This window comes from Sorex araneus, chromosome 2, assembly GCF_027595985.1.
Source record: "Sorex araneus isolate mSorAra2 chromosome 2, mSorAra2.pri, whole genome shotgun sequence".
Lineage (NCBI taxonomy): Eukaryota > Metazoa > Chordata > Mammalia > Eulipotyphla > Soricidae > Sorex > Sorex araneus.
The window spans coordinates 374,855,618-374,872,787 of NC_073303.1; the positions used below are offsets into that span (position 1 = coordinate 374,855,618).

The following is a 17,170-nucleotide window of genomic DNA, read 5'->3' on the forward strand; positions in this document are numbered from 1 at the left end:
GCCCTCCGAGTTGTCTCTGCTGGTCAGGTGGCTGTTTTTCTCTATGTACATGAATTCTTTGCAGTGAGTCTTTCTGCTTTGCTTCTAGCTGGATGGTTTCCGGCATCAGATCCACAAACTCCAGAGAGCTTTGGATGAACAGAAAGAAGCAAATGACAACTTGGAAACGGAACTCCAACACTTCCGGAATCGGTAATCATTTTTTTTTAATTTTATTTATTTCTAAAAAACTTTTTGGCTTTTGTGGTAACAGACAGCAATGCTCAAGGGTTACTCCTGGCTCTGCACTCAGGAATTACCCTTGGCGGTGCTCAGGGGGCCATATGTGATGCTGGAAATCGAACTTAGGTCAGCCGCATGCAGGACAATGTCCACTGTACTATCGCTCCGTCCCATCATTTTATTTACTACATTGCATTTCAAATTAGGTTGTTGTATAAGAAAACCTTAATTTCTTTCATAGGTCATATTCTTAAATATCAGTAACATTTTCCTAGTGGGAAATAATAATAAATGAGCTTGAATTAGTAGAAAAAAATTTTTAAAATCAACGAAGCCTAATAGGTGTCACATATTATGTGAAAGACAATTTGAATATTAATTGAAACATTTAGTTATTAATGATGCCAAGTTTCTGAAAAGAAAACGAAGCCTTCAGAATATAACTTTTTACAAAGTTATGCCATGTGAAAAATGAATAATAAATAAATTATAAGCCTTTAGCTTTGCTGTGTATTTGATAACATTGGCTGATTAGTTTTCAAAAGAACAGGGTAGGATCTGTACCATGATTTATTAAAAACAAACAACTTTTAAAAAGTAATAATGCTATGTCTGAAGTAAAGGAAAAGTTACAAACAAGACTGACAAAAATGACTTTGATTCCGCCTGCTACTCTGCAGTGGAATTGCAGAAACCCCCAGCAGCATTGTAAAGTGGTGGCTTTAAGATGGGCTGGAATGGAGTGAGCAGTGACTTCTTTTTGAATGGGGTGCACTGTTGTCATCGTCTCATGACCACCGAGGGTTCCCTGGAGCGTTCGGAGCCAATGACTATCACCCCAGATGATGGACCAATGAGCAGGGGCCACAGGCTGGTGCCTAGCAGTGGGTATTCAGTGGCTGTTTGTTCGAATCTCTCAGTGTTAATTGTAGAGAAATTGTGAAGGTTTGGGGAAGGGGTAGCAATTGCACAAAGCATGAACATAAACAATGAGCAGCTGTAAAGCCCCCGCTTCAGGGGACGCTCTTTCAGGAGATCCACCCGGGACAGAATCTCCTCTAGGGGTCCAGCACTCTTGATTCCTAGTAGGAGACCCGCCTTAGAGTGGAATTCCAGCTGAGTGCACATTGCTTTCTCCTTTCCTTCGCTGGTAACCTATGCAAACAATCATGTTAAATGTACCTCTGAACAATATTTCTAGTCATCTTGCATGAATACAAAGATCTAGGCTTTTTTTGTGGGGGGTCACACCCAGCGATGCACAGGGGTTACTCCTGCTCTGCACTAAGGAATCCCTCCTGGTGGCGCTTGGGGGACCATATGGGACACTGGGGATCAAACCTGGGTTGGCCCGTGCATAGCAAACACCCTACCCACTGTGCTATGGCTCCAGCCCCAGAGATGTAGGCTTTCGTCTATACCCTAGATTAAGTTCAAAGGGGCTTTTCCTGGGTCACATCTTGCTATATTTCTCAGACTACAGTCCTCAGGTCAGGCTACTTTTTCCTAACAACAGCAGGGTCACTATTCAGTTACATTTTGGGGGTCATGACAGAGTTTCTTTCATGACCATGCTTCTAATTTATCATACTTATGGTGCGTAAGCTGTTCGTTGGAACCAGGGTAGCTTAGGACTTGCCCTGAGCCCATCCAAGTCCCTCGGGTGGACCCACCTCTTTGGGTGTAAGGAACTAAGGTCAATATAAGGGCAACCTAGGCTTAAGTCAAGTAAATATGATGGATGTTCAGGAGTAAAGATTATTCAGAATCAATCAATCCCCATGTTACAAAAGCATAGAATTTACTGAACTTCCACTTAGAGCTGCATTTCACAGGCTGCCTGGCCAGAGTGTGCAAAATCCCTTTATCCACATATCTCCTACCCCTTGCAGACCCTCAGGAATCTCTTGCTGTCTCGTGGTTAAGCCGAGCATCTCCATGTGAGTCTGACCTCAACAGGGACTTAATATGGAGCCGTCCGAGGTGCCTTCCCAGATCCAGCAAGCCAAAGTGGGTTTCAAGCCTACCCAGATGAAACAGGAGCGAGAACAGTGGACCCCGCCTTTTCCTATAAAGAGCTCTGTGCATACAGAGTCCTCTTACACCTGGCATCATCACAAGTCCACAAAAGAGGAACTTTTGATTAGACTCTTCATCTGCTATATTCTTACCACTAGAGCTGAAAGGCTTTGCTATTTACTATCTCTGTGACCTTGAGCTTGTTACTTATAACATGTAACACTCCCAAGAAGACGAAAGAAAGTGTTAGAGTCCTGAGTTTATTCACCTCATTCTGCCTTTTAAGAAATAGTTTTCTTCAGAACAGTTATTTAGAAAGTAAGATTTAAGTGTGACATTTCTTTAAATAAATCTTGAAAAGAACTCATAGAACATTCTTAAAGCCACCCTTAACTTTACTGCCTTAAACCTAAACTTCCTTATTGGGCATGTTTCTTGTTTCATTTGAAACCCATGATAAGATTATTCACATTTATTTAAGACAACATCTAAATATAATCATTCTGGTTGCACAAAGACAAGAAATAGAACAAACACAGGATATAATATTGTGACATAAAACTAGGCACTAAACTATATTTTCATGATAAATATTATCTTTTAAGGTAAGTGTTGAAAATTGTGAATATTGAACTACGTAACATACAGTTGAATAAAATTTCTTTTTCTTAAATTAGAGAAGTCTCATCACCTTAAAGAAGAAACCCCAATGTTTATCTCCGGGAGTCCTCCCCGGTAGCCGCTGATAATGATACTCTGACCCGACACTGCAGGTGTCAGACACTGTGATTCTGGGGTCTACCTTGGACGTAGGGAGAGGTCCTGCATGTGTCCATGGGCTCCAACCCTTAAAGCTACCCCCTGGGCCCACCTCAGGGGTTGAAAAATACACTTTTGTAGGCCTGAGAGATAGTGCAGCAGGTAGGATGCGTGTCTTGCACGTGGCTTACCCTGTCCAACGCTCAACATCCTTTCGGGTGCCCCAAACACCACCAAGAGTGATCCCAGGAGAAAGAGCACAGAGCCAGAGGAAAGCTTTGAGAACTGCTGGTATGGACCCAAAACCAAATCAGCGACACCTTTGTATTATTTATTATATCAACCACCATTCGAAAATACAACCACACCTTTGCATTATTGATGGTGTCATCTGCCATTCTAAATTGGAAGCCTAGTAACTTAAGCATGGTTCATAGCAAATAAACGACAGAAGAGGAGATCATAAGAAGGGAAGTTCAATGTCGTGCCGTAAAATGCAACGGAAGTATGTACACCATAAGGAGACATATCTGAAAAGGAGTCTGCTTTGTTTATTTTCATGATTCCAGGAAAGTCTGTCCTGTATTGCTCTTACAGAGATTTTTAAAACATGTGGGGAAAAGATGCTGATGGGGGTTGTTATTTTATTATATTATTTGTTTGGGGGCAACTACTTGAAGGATGAAGAAAATCAAGTTGTGCCCAGACAGGTCTCTGCATGCAAAGCTGCACTAAACTATTTTACTCAACCAATTTTGTCTCTAATCCTAGACAGTAGATTTTAACTCAAGCTATTTCACACTGGAAAAATTAGTATTGTATCCCTATCTCAATAAGAACCGACATAGATTGAAAGGACTCCCATCGAGCTAACATATTACATCATGTGCATTTTCCCTAAAATGTAAAATCCAGGTATTTTAACTGATTCCTAGGACTAAACTGCAGATTGAGGTTGGCAAAGGAGAGGAACTCTTCTCCAAAACACTCTTAGCTTTGTGTACATGCACCTCTCTTCCCAGTGGCTGAACTTCCTGTAACAATTACTGTCATTTTATTTATTTCATTGTGTGTGTGTGTAAAACAAGACAGCTTTTGTTAAAGCATGTGTGTTGTGTGTATGTGTGTGTGTTGTAGAGAAGCATGTATTGAAGAGAGAACATAGGTTCTCCAGGGCAGAAATAGATAAGCAAAGGAACACAAAGTCCAGTAAGCAAGAGATGTGTCAAAGTGCGAACACGGGCTTCAGGAGTAAGCCTAACTTTCATACACTTTATCCTGTTGACACCAGCTATGTCTAAAGGACACAACATTTTATTGCTATATAATGTTGAGAAGGTTTTCATATTGTCACGGTTTTCATATCTTCTGAAATTGCATTGGAATTCTTCTTTCCATGTCTTCAAAGGAAGACTCAACTTTATATTCCTTTGAAATGTTCTCCAGTTGAGGATGGATCTGCCAGTTAGAAGCGAGTGGATTTAGAGATGTTTTCAATATAGCTCTATCTGCTACATTCATCAAAGAAGCAAATTAACTATAAGGGGATTCATTCAAAAGCAAGTTCTACAAACACAGTATGAAGCTTTATTCCTTCAATAAAAAGACTGGGACATTTAAATAGGAAAACAACTTTTATACTGTACATGGTGTTATTTTGGTGCTCTGAAGTTTTAATCACAAGAGGAACACATTTTTATTTTGAATATATTCTATTGGGGAGAAATACTCCAAGTTCAACTTGAATCGTAATTACTGGAGTGAGAACCACCAATCTGTGAGAAGCGATATAAAAGAAATATGTCCTAAATGAGCTATTTAATAGCTACATTGATGACTTGAACAAACCAGGACATTTATGAAAAATAACTCACAGAAAAAAGAACAGCTCTGTGTAAGGGTTTCTGAAGCACAGATACCCTTACAACGGGTCTCCTGGCCTGCAAGCTGGCAACATCCTTGCATGATATTGAAACCGGCTTCTCCTTTATGCAAGTGAGAGCTTTGGTTTCCATGAGTAATACTCGGCTTGCTAAATGTGTAACTCTCATGTTCTCTTTGGGTACTATAGTATAGTCATATCTGGCTACACCATGGGACCAATCCCCTCCAATTTTATTTAATTTTGTGCACGTGTGAAACAAGACAGCTTTTATTAAAGCATTTGTGTGTGTGAAGATGAAAGAAGATGATGGTGATGCTTGAGGTGACTCCTGGATCTGCATGCGGGAATTACCCCTGACAGGGCTCAGGGGACCATACGAGATGCTGGGAATGACCCTGAGTTGACCCTGAGCAGACGCCTGGGTTCCCTCCCTGCTGCACTATTGCTCTGGCACTAATGCCTGACATTCTTGTGGGCTAGAAAAGATCTTCTATTTTATAAACTTGTCACTATTTGAGAGGAGACGGTATGGAGAACATGAACCACATGAAAGGCATTTCCAAACATATTTGCAGGTTTGAAGTCTCTGTTTTCTTACCTCTCCAATGAAGAGAATAATGCCTCTTTACGTTAGGAACTCAGGAACTTCATTAAGTGTGTGCCATTTGTGCCTTATGGAAGGCTACACGGTTAGTAATTAAGAACAGAGAAGACAATACCAAGAAAACATGTCTTCACTAGGTTTTCACTTTTCCTGTTTATTCGTTCAGTTAATGTGCTTCTCCCTAATATTTAATACTGAGCACACATTTTACTTCTGACCAGCACCAATGGGGAAAACGGGGGTTAGGAAGAAGGAACAGGCTTGATTTGGTTTGAAAGTAATTTCCCCAAAGGTATAGTCAAAGGAATTAATGTTTTATTACTTTCATCAATTGTTTCAATCGACTCTTACAACAATAACAAAGCAGATTTGGGTGACAGATACTAGGGAAGCAGCCACAGAAAGTCAACACTAAGTAGAAGAGGAAGGTGAATTTAAATGCAAGGAAGCCCATGTTAGTAACATTGACCCATTAAATATGTGCTGAGTTAGGGCTGGATGGGTGGAGACCCCCACGCAGTGCTCAGGGGCCTGCCTGGTGATTCTCAGCTCCCTGGTGGTGTAAAGGTAGGTCCAAGACTATGGTGCCAGTGATGGGCTTGAACTAGTGTGAGCTGCATGCAAGGCTTGCAAATTCTATAGGTTCTCTGGAGTTGGCTTTTAGATCTGTTATTTGCTCTCTGCGTGACGAGGCAGTAGCATTGCTGAATGCAACTTCAGCCTTTTGCAGAAATCTTTAACATCAAGCCCCAAGTTATACAAAATAATTTGAACCGTGATCTCTCATCGTGCAAGGTGGTATTTAGGAAATGAGTGTTTGGGGCCCGGTGATGTGGGCGGGGATATTGCTCAAGTAGAACACAGGCCTGTCCCTGAGGCCTGGCTCCCATTCCCGGATCTCTGCTGGGTCTCCCTCCCACGACGGGGGAAAAAATAGATGCAAGTGTTTGTTAAATGAGTAGCACTTGATGCCCTTCTGTTTTTATCCTCCTCCCTGCAGTGATAAGAACAGGTTAATACTTCTAGAATCTGAATCGTTATTTAGCAAAGGAAAAATACAGGTACTCTAATTCCCCTACTTTGCGCTTATATATTGTACAGACGCTAAGAACGAGAACTGAGATCATTTCTGAAAATGTACGTATGACTGTATACTTCCAAAATCAAGGATACAAAATCAAGAATAGTTTCAAAGTGGCCACAGCCTACCCGATGGGCCCCTTCGACTTCCAGCCAGTGGAGAGCGTTCTCAGGAAATGAGACGAACACACCCAAGGGCTGTCCAAGCCTGAACAGTCTGAGCAATCATCAGCGAGCTCATGGGCTGTTCATTCATTCAGCACAATATTGCTCCCCCTCCTGTGCCTGGTTCCCAGCACCTGAACCACGGTTTAAGCTGACAGAGAATACATAAGAATGACAGCATTCATTAGACCATGAAAAGCAGAGCTTGGGGCTTTGCACACGGCCAATCAGCAGACACCATTCGGTATAAACCCAGGACAGCTTCCTGCTCCATTTGTTAATTTAATTTTTTTTTTCAGAGAATCACTGTGATGTACAGTTACAAACTTACGAACTTTTGTGTTTGCATTTCACTCATACAGTGATCGTTTACCCATCCCTCCACCAGTGCCCATTCTCCTCCACCAATGATCTCAGTATCCCTCCCACCACTCTCACCCCATCCCCCACCGCCCCACCCTGTCTCTGCGGCAGGGCCTTCCCTTTTGTTCTCTCTCCTTTTGGGTGTTGTAGTTTGCAGTAGAGGTATTGAGTGGCCTTCATGTTCAGTCTATAGTCTATTTGCAGCATGCATCTTTCAACCCGAGTGGGTCCTCCCAACATCCTCTACTTGGTGTTCCCTTCTCTATCTGAGCTGCCTTTTCCCCCGGCATGTGAGGCCAGTTTCCAAGCTGTGGGGCAGACCTCCTGGTCTTTATCTCTACAACTCTTGGGTGTTAGTCTCCCACTCTGTTATTTTATATTCTACAGATGAGTGTGATCTTTCTATGTCTGTCTCTCTCTTTCTGACTCATTTCACTTAACATGATACTTTCCATGTTGATCCACTTATATGCAAATTTAATGATCCCAATCCATTTCATTATGTTCTTTTCTGAGTTCTGATATTCTAGGACCTGAGCTCTTTTGTCCAGGGGTCTGTTCCCCACCTTGACCTTTCTGTGGGGAGGGCAATCTCTCAGATCAGAGAATCTCGTGGGTCAGATTTTTATTATAAGTGGTGGTTTATGCCACTCTTCTCAAAAGTACACGCATATTTATGAAAACTCGGAAACAGGCACATAGGTTAACACAAACCTGGGTATTGCTGGGTTAACTTGGTGTGTTTTATCCTAGGGGCTCTCCCTGCAGTAAGAATAGTGTGAAGAGATATTTAACAGCAATTTGGCAAGTCAGAAGCACAAGTGTTCTCACGTTAACACGTGCCTTTCCTGTAGCTGGTTCACCCGGTGTGCCAATGCCTGATTGTCACGAGCTACCTGGTGTGATATGTGTCCCCATTTCAGAGGCGGAAGTGTCCTAGAGGAAAGCTATGAATGACACTGATATGACATGGTTACGTCATTCTGCTGACTTCTAGATTTGTGTTTCAGAATCACTTCTGGCTAAGCCCAGGAGACCATGTGCAGTTCAGGGTCAAATCAGGAGTGCCCCATGCGAGGCCAGTGTCTTAATCCTGGAACCATCTTTCTGGCCCCAACATTACTACCTTTTCTAGTAGTTTACTGAAAGTCACAACTGATCTTCAATTTAGGAAGGATTAGTAAACCCTCACCATAAATTTTTCTTAATGCTTTTAGATTATAGACTGTAGCACTGTCGTCCCGTTGTTCATCGATTTGCTCGAGCGGGCACCAGTAACATCTCCATTGTGAGACTTTTTGTTACTGTTTTTGGCATATTGAATACACCATGGGTAGTTTGCCAGGCTCTGCCATGTGAATGGGATACTCTTGGTAGTTTGCTGGGCTCTCCGAGAGGGACAGAGGAATTAAACCCAGATAGGCCACATGCAAGGTGAACGGTCTACCTGCTGTGCTATTGCTCCACTTTGTGATATAACATGTAATGATTTGTCCAAATTTATTTAGGTTCTCCATTGCTTTCTTAAAATTTAAGACATTTTAAAAGTACATTAATTTTTGGGGGAGGGAACTCCACACCAGGTTGTTTTCACTCGGGGCTCACAAGAGGGGGGCAGGAGAAAACTTTCCTGCCCCAAGGGACCCAGCCCCTGCAGCCGACCTCCACTACCCAACCGCTGCCACGCTCCAGGCTGCTTTCCGGACCACGCAACACGTTGTAAGACACTTCCTACCCATTTTCCATAATTACCACACCATAGTTGATGGAGTTCAGACAGAAAGCAACAAATCATAGTTTAGACAATAGGAAACAAATCATAGGAGAGCGCAGCAAGCTACCGAGAGTATCCCGCCCAAACAGGCAGAGCCTGGCAAGCTACCCGTGGCGTATTCAATATGCAAAAAACAGTAATGATGGGTCTCATTCCCCTGACCCTGAAAGAGTCTCCACTCGTTGGGAAAGACAAGTAAGGAGAGGCTACTAAAATCTCAGGGCTGGGAGGAATAGAGACGTTACTGGTACCCACTCGAGTAAATCGACGAACAATGGGATGACAGTGACACAGTGAAAACTGTTTTTTACTTTCTCCTCATTACAACATAATAGAATTGATTTAAATTTTGAACTGAGCATACTAGTTTATTAGCTTGTTACCTATTTATATAAATTAGTAACTAAGGAAGTATAAATCTGTAAATGTAGGTACAGTTTAAAATTTTAAACTACCAACATGAATTCATGCAAAAATTAAGCTATAATTAGATTAAAGAGATATAATTAACAAATAAAAGTAAATTGTAAGCATTATAAGAAAAAATGAGATAGTTGTTATTTATTTTAGGGAAAGACTTTAATAAACACAAATCTCAGGCTATAAATTTGGAAACATTTGATTTTATGAAATTCAGAATTAATTTACTTTAATCAGTAACTCATTGTAGAGAGAAGGTAGCTTTTAATTTTGTTGCGTGCTTTTCTTTTTATTAACCCAATTTCCCACTTATCCTATGGTTCTTCTAATCTCTTGAACTCATTACGGTAAATGAAGATTTTTATTCTTCTTGCCACTCCTCTACCACCCTCTGTTATATTGTGCCCATTTTGATCATTCCAAAGTTGGGGTCAAAGTGAAGTTTTTATAACATCCAGATACTTTTCTTAAATACCCAGTCCTGTGTTATACTTAAACATATAAACTGTTTCCTTTTAAAATCACGTGCTTATGAAATTTTATTCATTGCACTCTTGCTACTTATTTTGAGTTTTCTGTTTATTTGTTCGGGGACCAGGTCCAGGAGTGTCAGGACATACTCACGGCTCTGTGCTCAGGGACTGCTGACGTGCTCGGGGAACCCTGGCTGGTACCAGAGACTGAAACCGGCTCAGCGGCATGCAAAGCAGTCACCTTCCCTGCCGTCCTGTCTCTAAAACCCAGCCTTTTTAACTTCCTCTTAATCCACCTTAATTTTTTATTATTTTAATTTTTATGAAGGCATCATTATTTACGAGGTTATTCAGAGTTGAGTTTTGCACACACGATGTTCCAGCATCAGTTTCTCCGCTGCGACAGTTTCTCTTCACAGGTGTCCCCTGGCGCTCGCCCACCTGATCCCAAACCCATCCCCTAGCCGGTCTCCTTGACAGGAATGTATTTCAGTTTGGCTGCGGGGGGTGGCGTTTCCTTCTTTCATCATGACTGACCCCCCAGCGGAGAGACAGCGATGTCGCTCCTCCAGGGTGCCCAGGTGCCCGGGGGTGCTTGCGACCCGCCCCCGTTGCTTCCCGTCTGCTTCCTCTGCCCCCTTCCACCTTGGATTCAATTTCTCCAACTACTTTTTATTACTCAAACGATAAATCACCCATAAGATATAACTAGTGACTTAATGTAATTTTTATTACATAAGTTAAATTATTTAGTCCTTTCATCTTAAATTTTCTCATTCCCTCTTTAATATTGTTTTGATGCTTGATGGATGAACTGGCCTTTTTTGGCTTCCTTGAAGATACGGGGTAAATACTGACTTCTTTGGTCTACTTTGTTTCCTCCCAATCCAGCTTTCTTCTTTATTTGTTTCTCCTTTTACGTTTCTCATGCTTTGTCTTGATCTAGAATGGACCTCACGTCCCTCTGAGAGGTGTCCTGGATTTATTTCTAGAACGTTTTCTCCAGTGCAACTTTGGGATCCTGGTCTCTTCTCTTTAGGACGTTCACTTATTGCTTTAGCTCTCCAAGCAGATTTTTCAAATGTCTTGGAAAAGTTTAGCCTTCAAGTCTGCCATGTGTCACTTCATCCCCTGATCAACCCCAGAATCACCGTTTGCTCCCTCCCCAAGGCTTCTCTGGCAGAGTGAAGCTATGATCGGGACCAACAAAGTCTTCAGGCAAATAAAATGAAACGAAGGATGCCCATCAGACCATAATCTATTGTCATTGTGAGTCTTTCAGTCCATCTAATTCTATTGCTTCTACACATTTCGGAGGTCTTTCAAAATATGACTTTTGCAATTATGCTATTTTTTTTCCTCCTAATGATTATTGCAATAGCATTGTTCTTTTGAAATGAAGGTCTCCATTATTCAATTCTATGGTAAAGTCTGATGACTTAAAAATTAAAAGCTATCATTTTCATACTATGATTTCACCCCAATTCTATTACTCTGAAGCACAATCTTGGATATCGTTTATTTATTCCGCTCTAGTGTAGGTGATGTGGTTACAACAGTGCTCAAGTTTTTGCTATTGTTGTGCAGAGTTGCTGCACACAACTGCCCCCTCCACCTCTGTCCCTCTGTCACCTCTGGTCTGATCCCATCCCATCTCTCCCCCATTTAACAATCTGTTTTGTAATCCAAGGCCAAGAGTTTGTCATTGTTTGCTACTGTCTATTCCCTTGTTTTGTCTTTCTGTATTCCACAAATGCATGTGATCATCCAGTATTTGTCCTTCTCATTCTGATTTATTTTGTTTAACTTGATACTCTCCCGCTGCATCCACATTGGAGAAAACTTTGTTATTTAATCTTTTATTCTTTTTGATCTTCTAAGACTTATTCTTTGGAGGATAGTAGGGCCCCTTCACTGCAGCTGACCAGATAATCATGGAATTCCCAACAGTTTCCACTCTGACTATATGTGAGAGTTGTTAGAACAATAATATTTAGAGATGCCAGAAATTCCAGATATTACTAAATTGTCCCTGAAAGTTGTTTCAGTCTCATCTCTCTTTGTGCTTCTCCCCCCACCATGGAGTATTTAAGACAGAGAGACATTCAGTTATGCTCCCAAATCAGATCTGCTGTTTATTTCAAGTGAAAATCAAAACCAGATTAGTATTTTTAATTATTAGGGGCAGCAGTTGGTCCACACCCTGCAGTGTTCCGGGCTGACTCGTGGCTCTGTGCTCGTAGATCCCTTTAGACAATAAATACTCAAGGACCATTGGCAGTACCTGAAATGGAACAGTCAAAGTGACATGCCAGGCAAGCACTAATTCCAATTTTGGGCCATACATATATTGTCTTTCTTTTTAAGAGTTCTCATTTAAAAATATTTAAATATTTTATCTGGAATTTACATGTTCTTAATGCCATTTCTGTTAAATGTCTTCAGCCCCATGGGACTAGAAGGACTTTTAGGAATAAAACTCACAGTAAGGCATATACTGTTTCCACAAAGAGGTAAGCAAATGGCTGAGCTCACAACTACTACCAGGAATCAGAATTCTTCCGACCTGTACGTCTTTCCTCTGAGGAGGGCTCTGGTCCTGGTCCCCGTTTTCACACTACTGGTGGAAACCACGCACAGGAAGCAGCCGGTAAGAGTGTGTGAGCACCCACAGTGATGGGCGAGTCCACACACGGAGCAGAGGGTCCCAGAGGACCACTGAACCCCCTTCCCGTCCTCCTCTTTCCCAGATCTACTTCTCCATCTTTTCCCTCCAGACACAGATGGGTGTTACTTCATGTCAGTATGAAAGTTCTATCTTTTATAAAAGGTTTAAAATATTAACCAAAATGTCATAAATAATAAATGAGCATGCTTTCTTCTCCTTATTGCTTTATGCGTGCTTGATCTTCTATGCATTCCATTTTCCTATAGGGATTAGTCTGTGCCGTGCTGCTTTTATGGTTTCTACTCTGCACTCCATTTGGGAGTTATACATCTTGCTTTTATTTATACTAAGAGCCATTTAAGTTATTTTTAAAATTCAGAATCTCTTTCATTACATTTCTGTAATTAAGGTCAAGAATAAAATTACAGTTTAAACATTCTCCATATGAGGAATTGTTTATCTTCATATTTGCCTTTGTTCTTTGTCATCCTAGAAATTACTTGAGTAAAACATATAAGCCAGAAATAAGTTTAAAGTGCTATCAAATGTTATTCTTCCTTAAGTTTTAGTTTAATAACAGCCTTTTTGTTGAAATTAAGGATTCATTATACTTGGTGTCAGGAACTAGTGAGGCTATGCCACAGTTTTCATACTCTCAGACGCACAAATTTGTGTCACTTTTCAGAGGACATAGATAGCTGTCCTATATGTGTAGGAGGGACAGTTTCTTGAGTACCAGTTATCCTTACCTCCCAGATAAAGTTAGCATCCCATAAGACCTTAAACTTCTGTGCTCCCAAACAAACCATAGATTAGTGGTCATTAGGCCCAGAGGAGAATTTTTAGTTTTGATTATGCATGTTATTAGTATTTTTGCAGTATTTAATTGAAAAATATGATAGTGTATTTGAATATTTATTTTTAATAGTAGCGTTAAGGAACTCTGAAGCCATCAGAATATGTAGGGAGAAGAGTTGAGTGAATAGTTCTCTAAACATACTGATGACCAATAAGCACTGAAAGCCATGTTCATCATTACTGGCTATTAGGGAATGTAAATCCAAAGCACATGATCATTCACCTCACACCAGAGAGAATAACCTAAATCAAAAGGATCCAAACAAGTGCTGTTGGGATTGTGGAGAAAAATTTATGATGTTGGGAATGCAGTCATCCCGCTCCTATGCAAAACACTGTGGGGATTTCTTACAAAATTAAAAATGGAGCTCCCATATGCTGCAGCAGTTCAGTCTTAATCATCCGTCTAAAGAACGTAAGACACTACTTCAGAAGGAGAGACACTTCAATGTTACTGCAGCAGTAGTTCCAATAATCAAAACTTGGAAATCTCCTTAGGAGTTAGGTTGAACATTTCTTCTTCACTACGACAAAGAAGGGACTGGATGAGGTCATACTAAGAAATACGTCAAAAAAAGAAAGACCAGTTCCAGACGGTCTCAGTCACAAGTTGTACATACGGAAGAAAGCACAGAAGCAAGCAAAACAATAAAATCAAACCCTTAGACTCCGACAGCAGAACGAAAGTTTCCAGAAGGCAAAAAGGGAGAGAGGGCTCAAAGTCTGGAGGGAGACTGGCAAACTAATGTTAGCTATAAATTGATGGTTACAGTGGTTTTTAAAAAGTGCAGGAAACTTTGACATTTTGAACTGGCTCTTACGTTGACCTTTAAAAACATTTTTATTTTAGTCACTGTGATTTACAATTTTACAGTCCCATCAAGAGTGGGGGCTTGTGCATACAACATTCCAGCACCAGAGTCTTTCACCAGAGTATTTCTTTTTCTTTTTTTTTTTTTGCGGGGGGTTGTTGGGGATTGGGCCTCAAATTGTGATGCTTGGAGGGAACTCCTAATTTCTTAGGGGCTGCCTGCATGCAGGGCCAGTGTGGTAACCCCAGTACTCCTCTGTGGCCCCTTCATTTGGCTTCTTCCTTGGAAATATGATCTACATGTTTTAGTCATGTTTTGCAAGAATGATAAGCTGGTACTTTTGCTTATGTGAGAAAGGAGCTGGATTGCACAGGATTAATGTTCTTGACCTCCTGCTGTCAATGAACAATGTTTCTCCCCTCCTGGTATTACAAGACATACCCTGTCATCAGTTTGATATTAGCCCCTTCTAGGTTTCTTCCAGTTCTAAAATTAGCATCAACTCGAAGATAAACAGAATATATTCTGATGTAAACAGTGGAAATACTAAATTTAATTATGAAGAGTTTATTAATTTGTAACTCGTCTAAATTTCAGTTGAGAGTGGTATTTTTAGATCAGAGTATTTACGTAATTTCATATCATTTTTGTTATAGTGTTATATTCTCTCCAACAGTTTTAGTATTTATTTAATTTCATATAATTTTTGTTATAGTGTTATATTCTCTCCAACAGTTTTAGTCTTAGATATAGTTTTGCCTCTGAATTCTGGGAACACTTTTTAAATTTTTTGAATTTTCATTGTTGCTAATATTGTACATTAAAAACTAATCTTATCTATCAGAGTTTTTATATTATATCTAATGCTAGCCTTGTTTACTTTAATCATTACAGCTTCTATGGTCTCCTTGGATTATCTTGCAATTCCATCATAAGAACCATTTCATATTGAATCATATATGGCTAACTGTCACAAAAGCTTGCTTTTTCCTATTTACTTTGACTAAGAACAATATTAGTTCCTATTTCTTTTTGACAGAATATTTTGCTTTGCTCAAATGTCCTTGCATATTTTTTCCTTCTGTGAGGAGGCATTTATTCGGTTCAGATTACCTACATTATTAAAAAAACTTTCCTAAATTTTGTAGCACTTACAATGTGTGATCCTAGCGGGATAGCGAAAGCACGACTTGCTCAGATGTATAACAAATGACAGTTACCTTGACAATTTAGACAGTGAGTCATCGAGGTTGGGGCTAAGAATAAAATTTGTTCCAGCTGTTGAGTTTTAAGCATTGGAATCAATGGCAATTTGGCAGTACACAGTTCTCCATGTTTGAAATGTTCTCTGACACCTTCCTATTAAAATACACTATTAGGCATTGCTAAATCTGAAAGATTTTCAGCAGTATTGGGAACACACAGAGAGCATAGACTATGCCAGAAAATACTGGAGCCAAGTGTCTGAAGAAAAGGGGTGGGCCTTTGGTTTTCTTCTCTAGTTCAATTCCTCAAACATTCTTATTGACTATTTCTGCTTCCTATTCTCTATTGTCTGTTTCCCTTTATTCCCTTTATCTTCTGTTTCCCTTTGTTAGGAAGAGGGAGCCTCATTTTGCTGGGCATATTTCTATTTTCAAATCAACAGTTTCCACTTTCCACCTTTGCACTTTGTCCTTCTCTGCCAAAGTAATTCTCCTCTGCTTAAACAGGAAATCTTGGAAAGGTGGAAAAAATATGAACTACTTCAGTATCTATGGCATAAATTGCTGACTTCAGACCCAGGGGGTTAAAGGTTTTTTATTTGGCCCTGATTGTGGAATGCTGTACACTACCATTTCCAGATCATCTTATAATAATCCAACTTCTGTACTTTGAGTCCTTTATAACCATAAATGTGTAAATGTTATGCAAAAATATTCTACTGTGAAATGTTTTTTAAAGGTCTCTGGTCTAGAATTGTGTTGTGGTTGCTATAGGTCAAGGAAAATGTGAGTTGGGATTTAATGTTCTGCCTTGGCAATGCAGAATTATTGATAATAAAAAACAGTGTAATTCCTTTAAGGCACAAAAATTGTTCAATATACAGAATCTTCTAGTACCCTTCTTGTAACTTTGACAGTACATTGAATAAGCAGGTTTACATGATCCACTGAACTGTAAAATATTGAGTTCTCTGAAAGGAGCTGATTAATAAAATTACCCATTATCTCCCGTATTCAATTTCATAAACTATTGAAAATTAGTTTCATACACTGTCTAACAGAAATACAAATGTATCACTGTGAAAAAAATAGATATATTTAATTATAACAAAAATTTTAATTTGCTCTAAATATTCACCATATTACCTTTAACATGAAGTCTGTAATCTCTATAAAGTTCCAGTAGTACATTTTTGTTCTTTTGGAATTATTTTCATGAGAAATCAATACTAATAGCAAAGGAAAGGAGCTAAGAAAGTTATGAAGGAGAAAGATAGGACATAAATGGAGTTTAAACTGTATTATAGAACTGCAATATTCAAAACAGCATCACAGTGGCATGAGGCAAATAGATCAATGAACCAGATAGAGAATCTAGAGATAATCCCATGAATATTTAGTCAATTAAGTTTTGACAAATTAAATCATATCTACCGGGGAAGATAGATAGATACATAGATAGATAGATAGATAGATACATAGATAGATACATAGATACATAGATAGACAGATAGATAGATAGATAGATGATAGATAGATAGATGATAGATAGATAGATAGATAGATAGATAGATAGATAGATAGATAGATAGATAGAGTGTGTGTTCAGTCAATTAAGTTTTGACAAACTAAATTACACCCACTGGTGGAATATTTATATATATATACATATATATGTGTGTGTGTGTGTATATATATAGAGAGTGTGTGTGTGTGTGAGAGAGAGAGAGAGAGAGTGTGTGTGTGTGTGTGTGTATGCGTGTGTGTGTGTGTGTGTGTGTGTGTGTGTGTGTGTGTGTGTGCATTCACTGCCAGAGTAGTGACCCGGATAATAACACTGATTGATCCAATCAGAGAGCCTGG

At 39.8% G+C, this 17,170-nt stretch overlaps 1 protein-coding gene across 1 annotated transcript in view; it reads left to right on the plus strand.

The window, feature by feature from the left end:
- CCDC102B (coiled-coil domain containing 102B) overlaps positions 1-17,170 on the plus strand; it is a 280,013-nt gene that overhangs the window by 245,780 nt on the left and 17,063 nt on the right. The window contains exon 7 of the mRNA XM_055129118.1: positions 89-192. Within this exon, the coding sequence (XP_054985093.1) occupies positions 89-192 (104 nt within the window). The remainder of the gene's footprint in view (positions 1-88; positions 193-17,170) is intronic.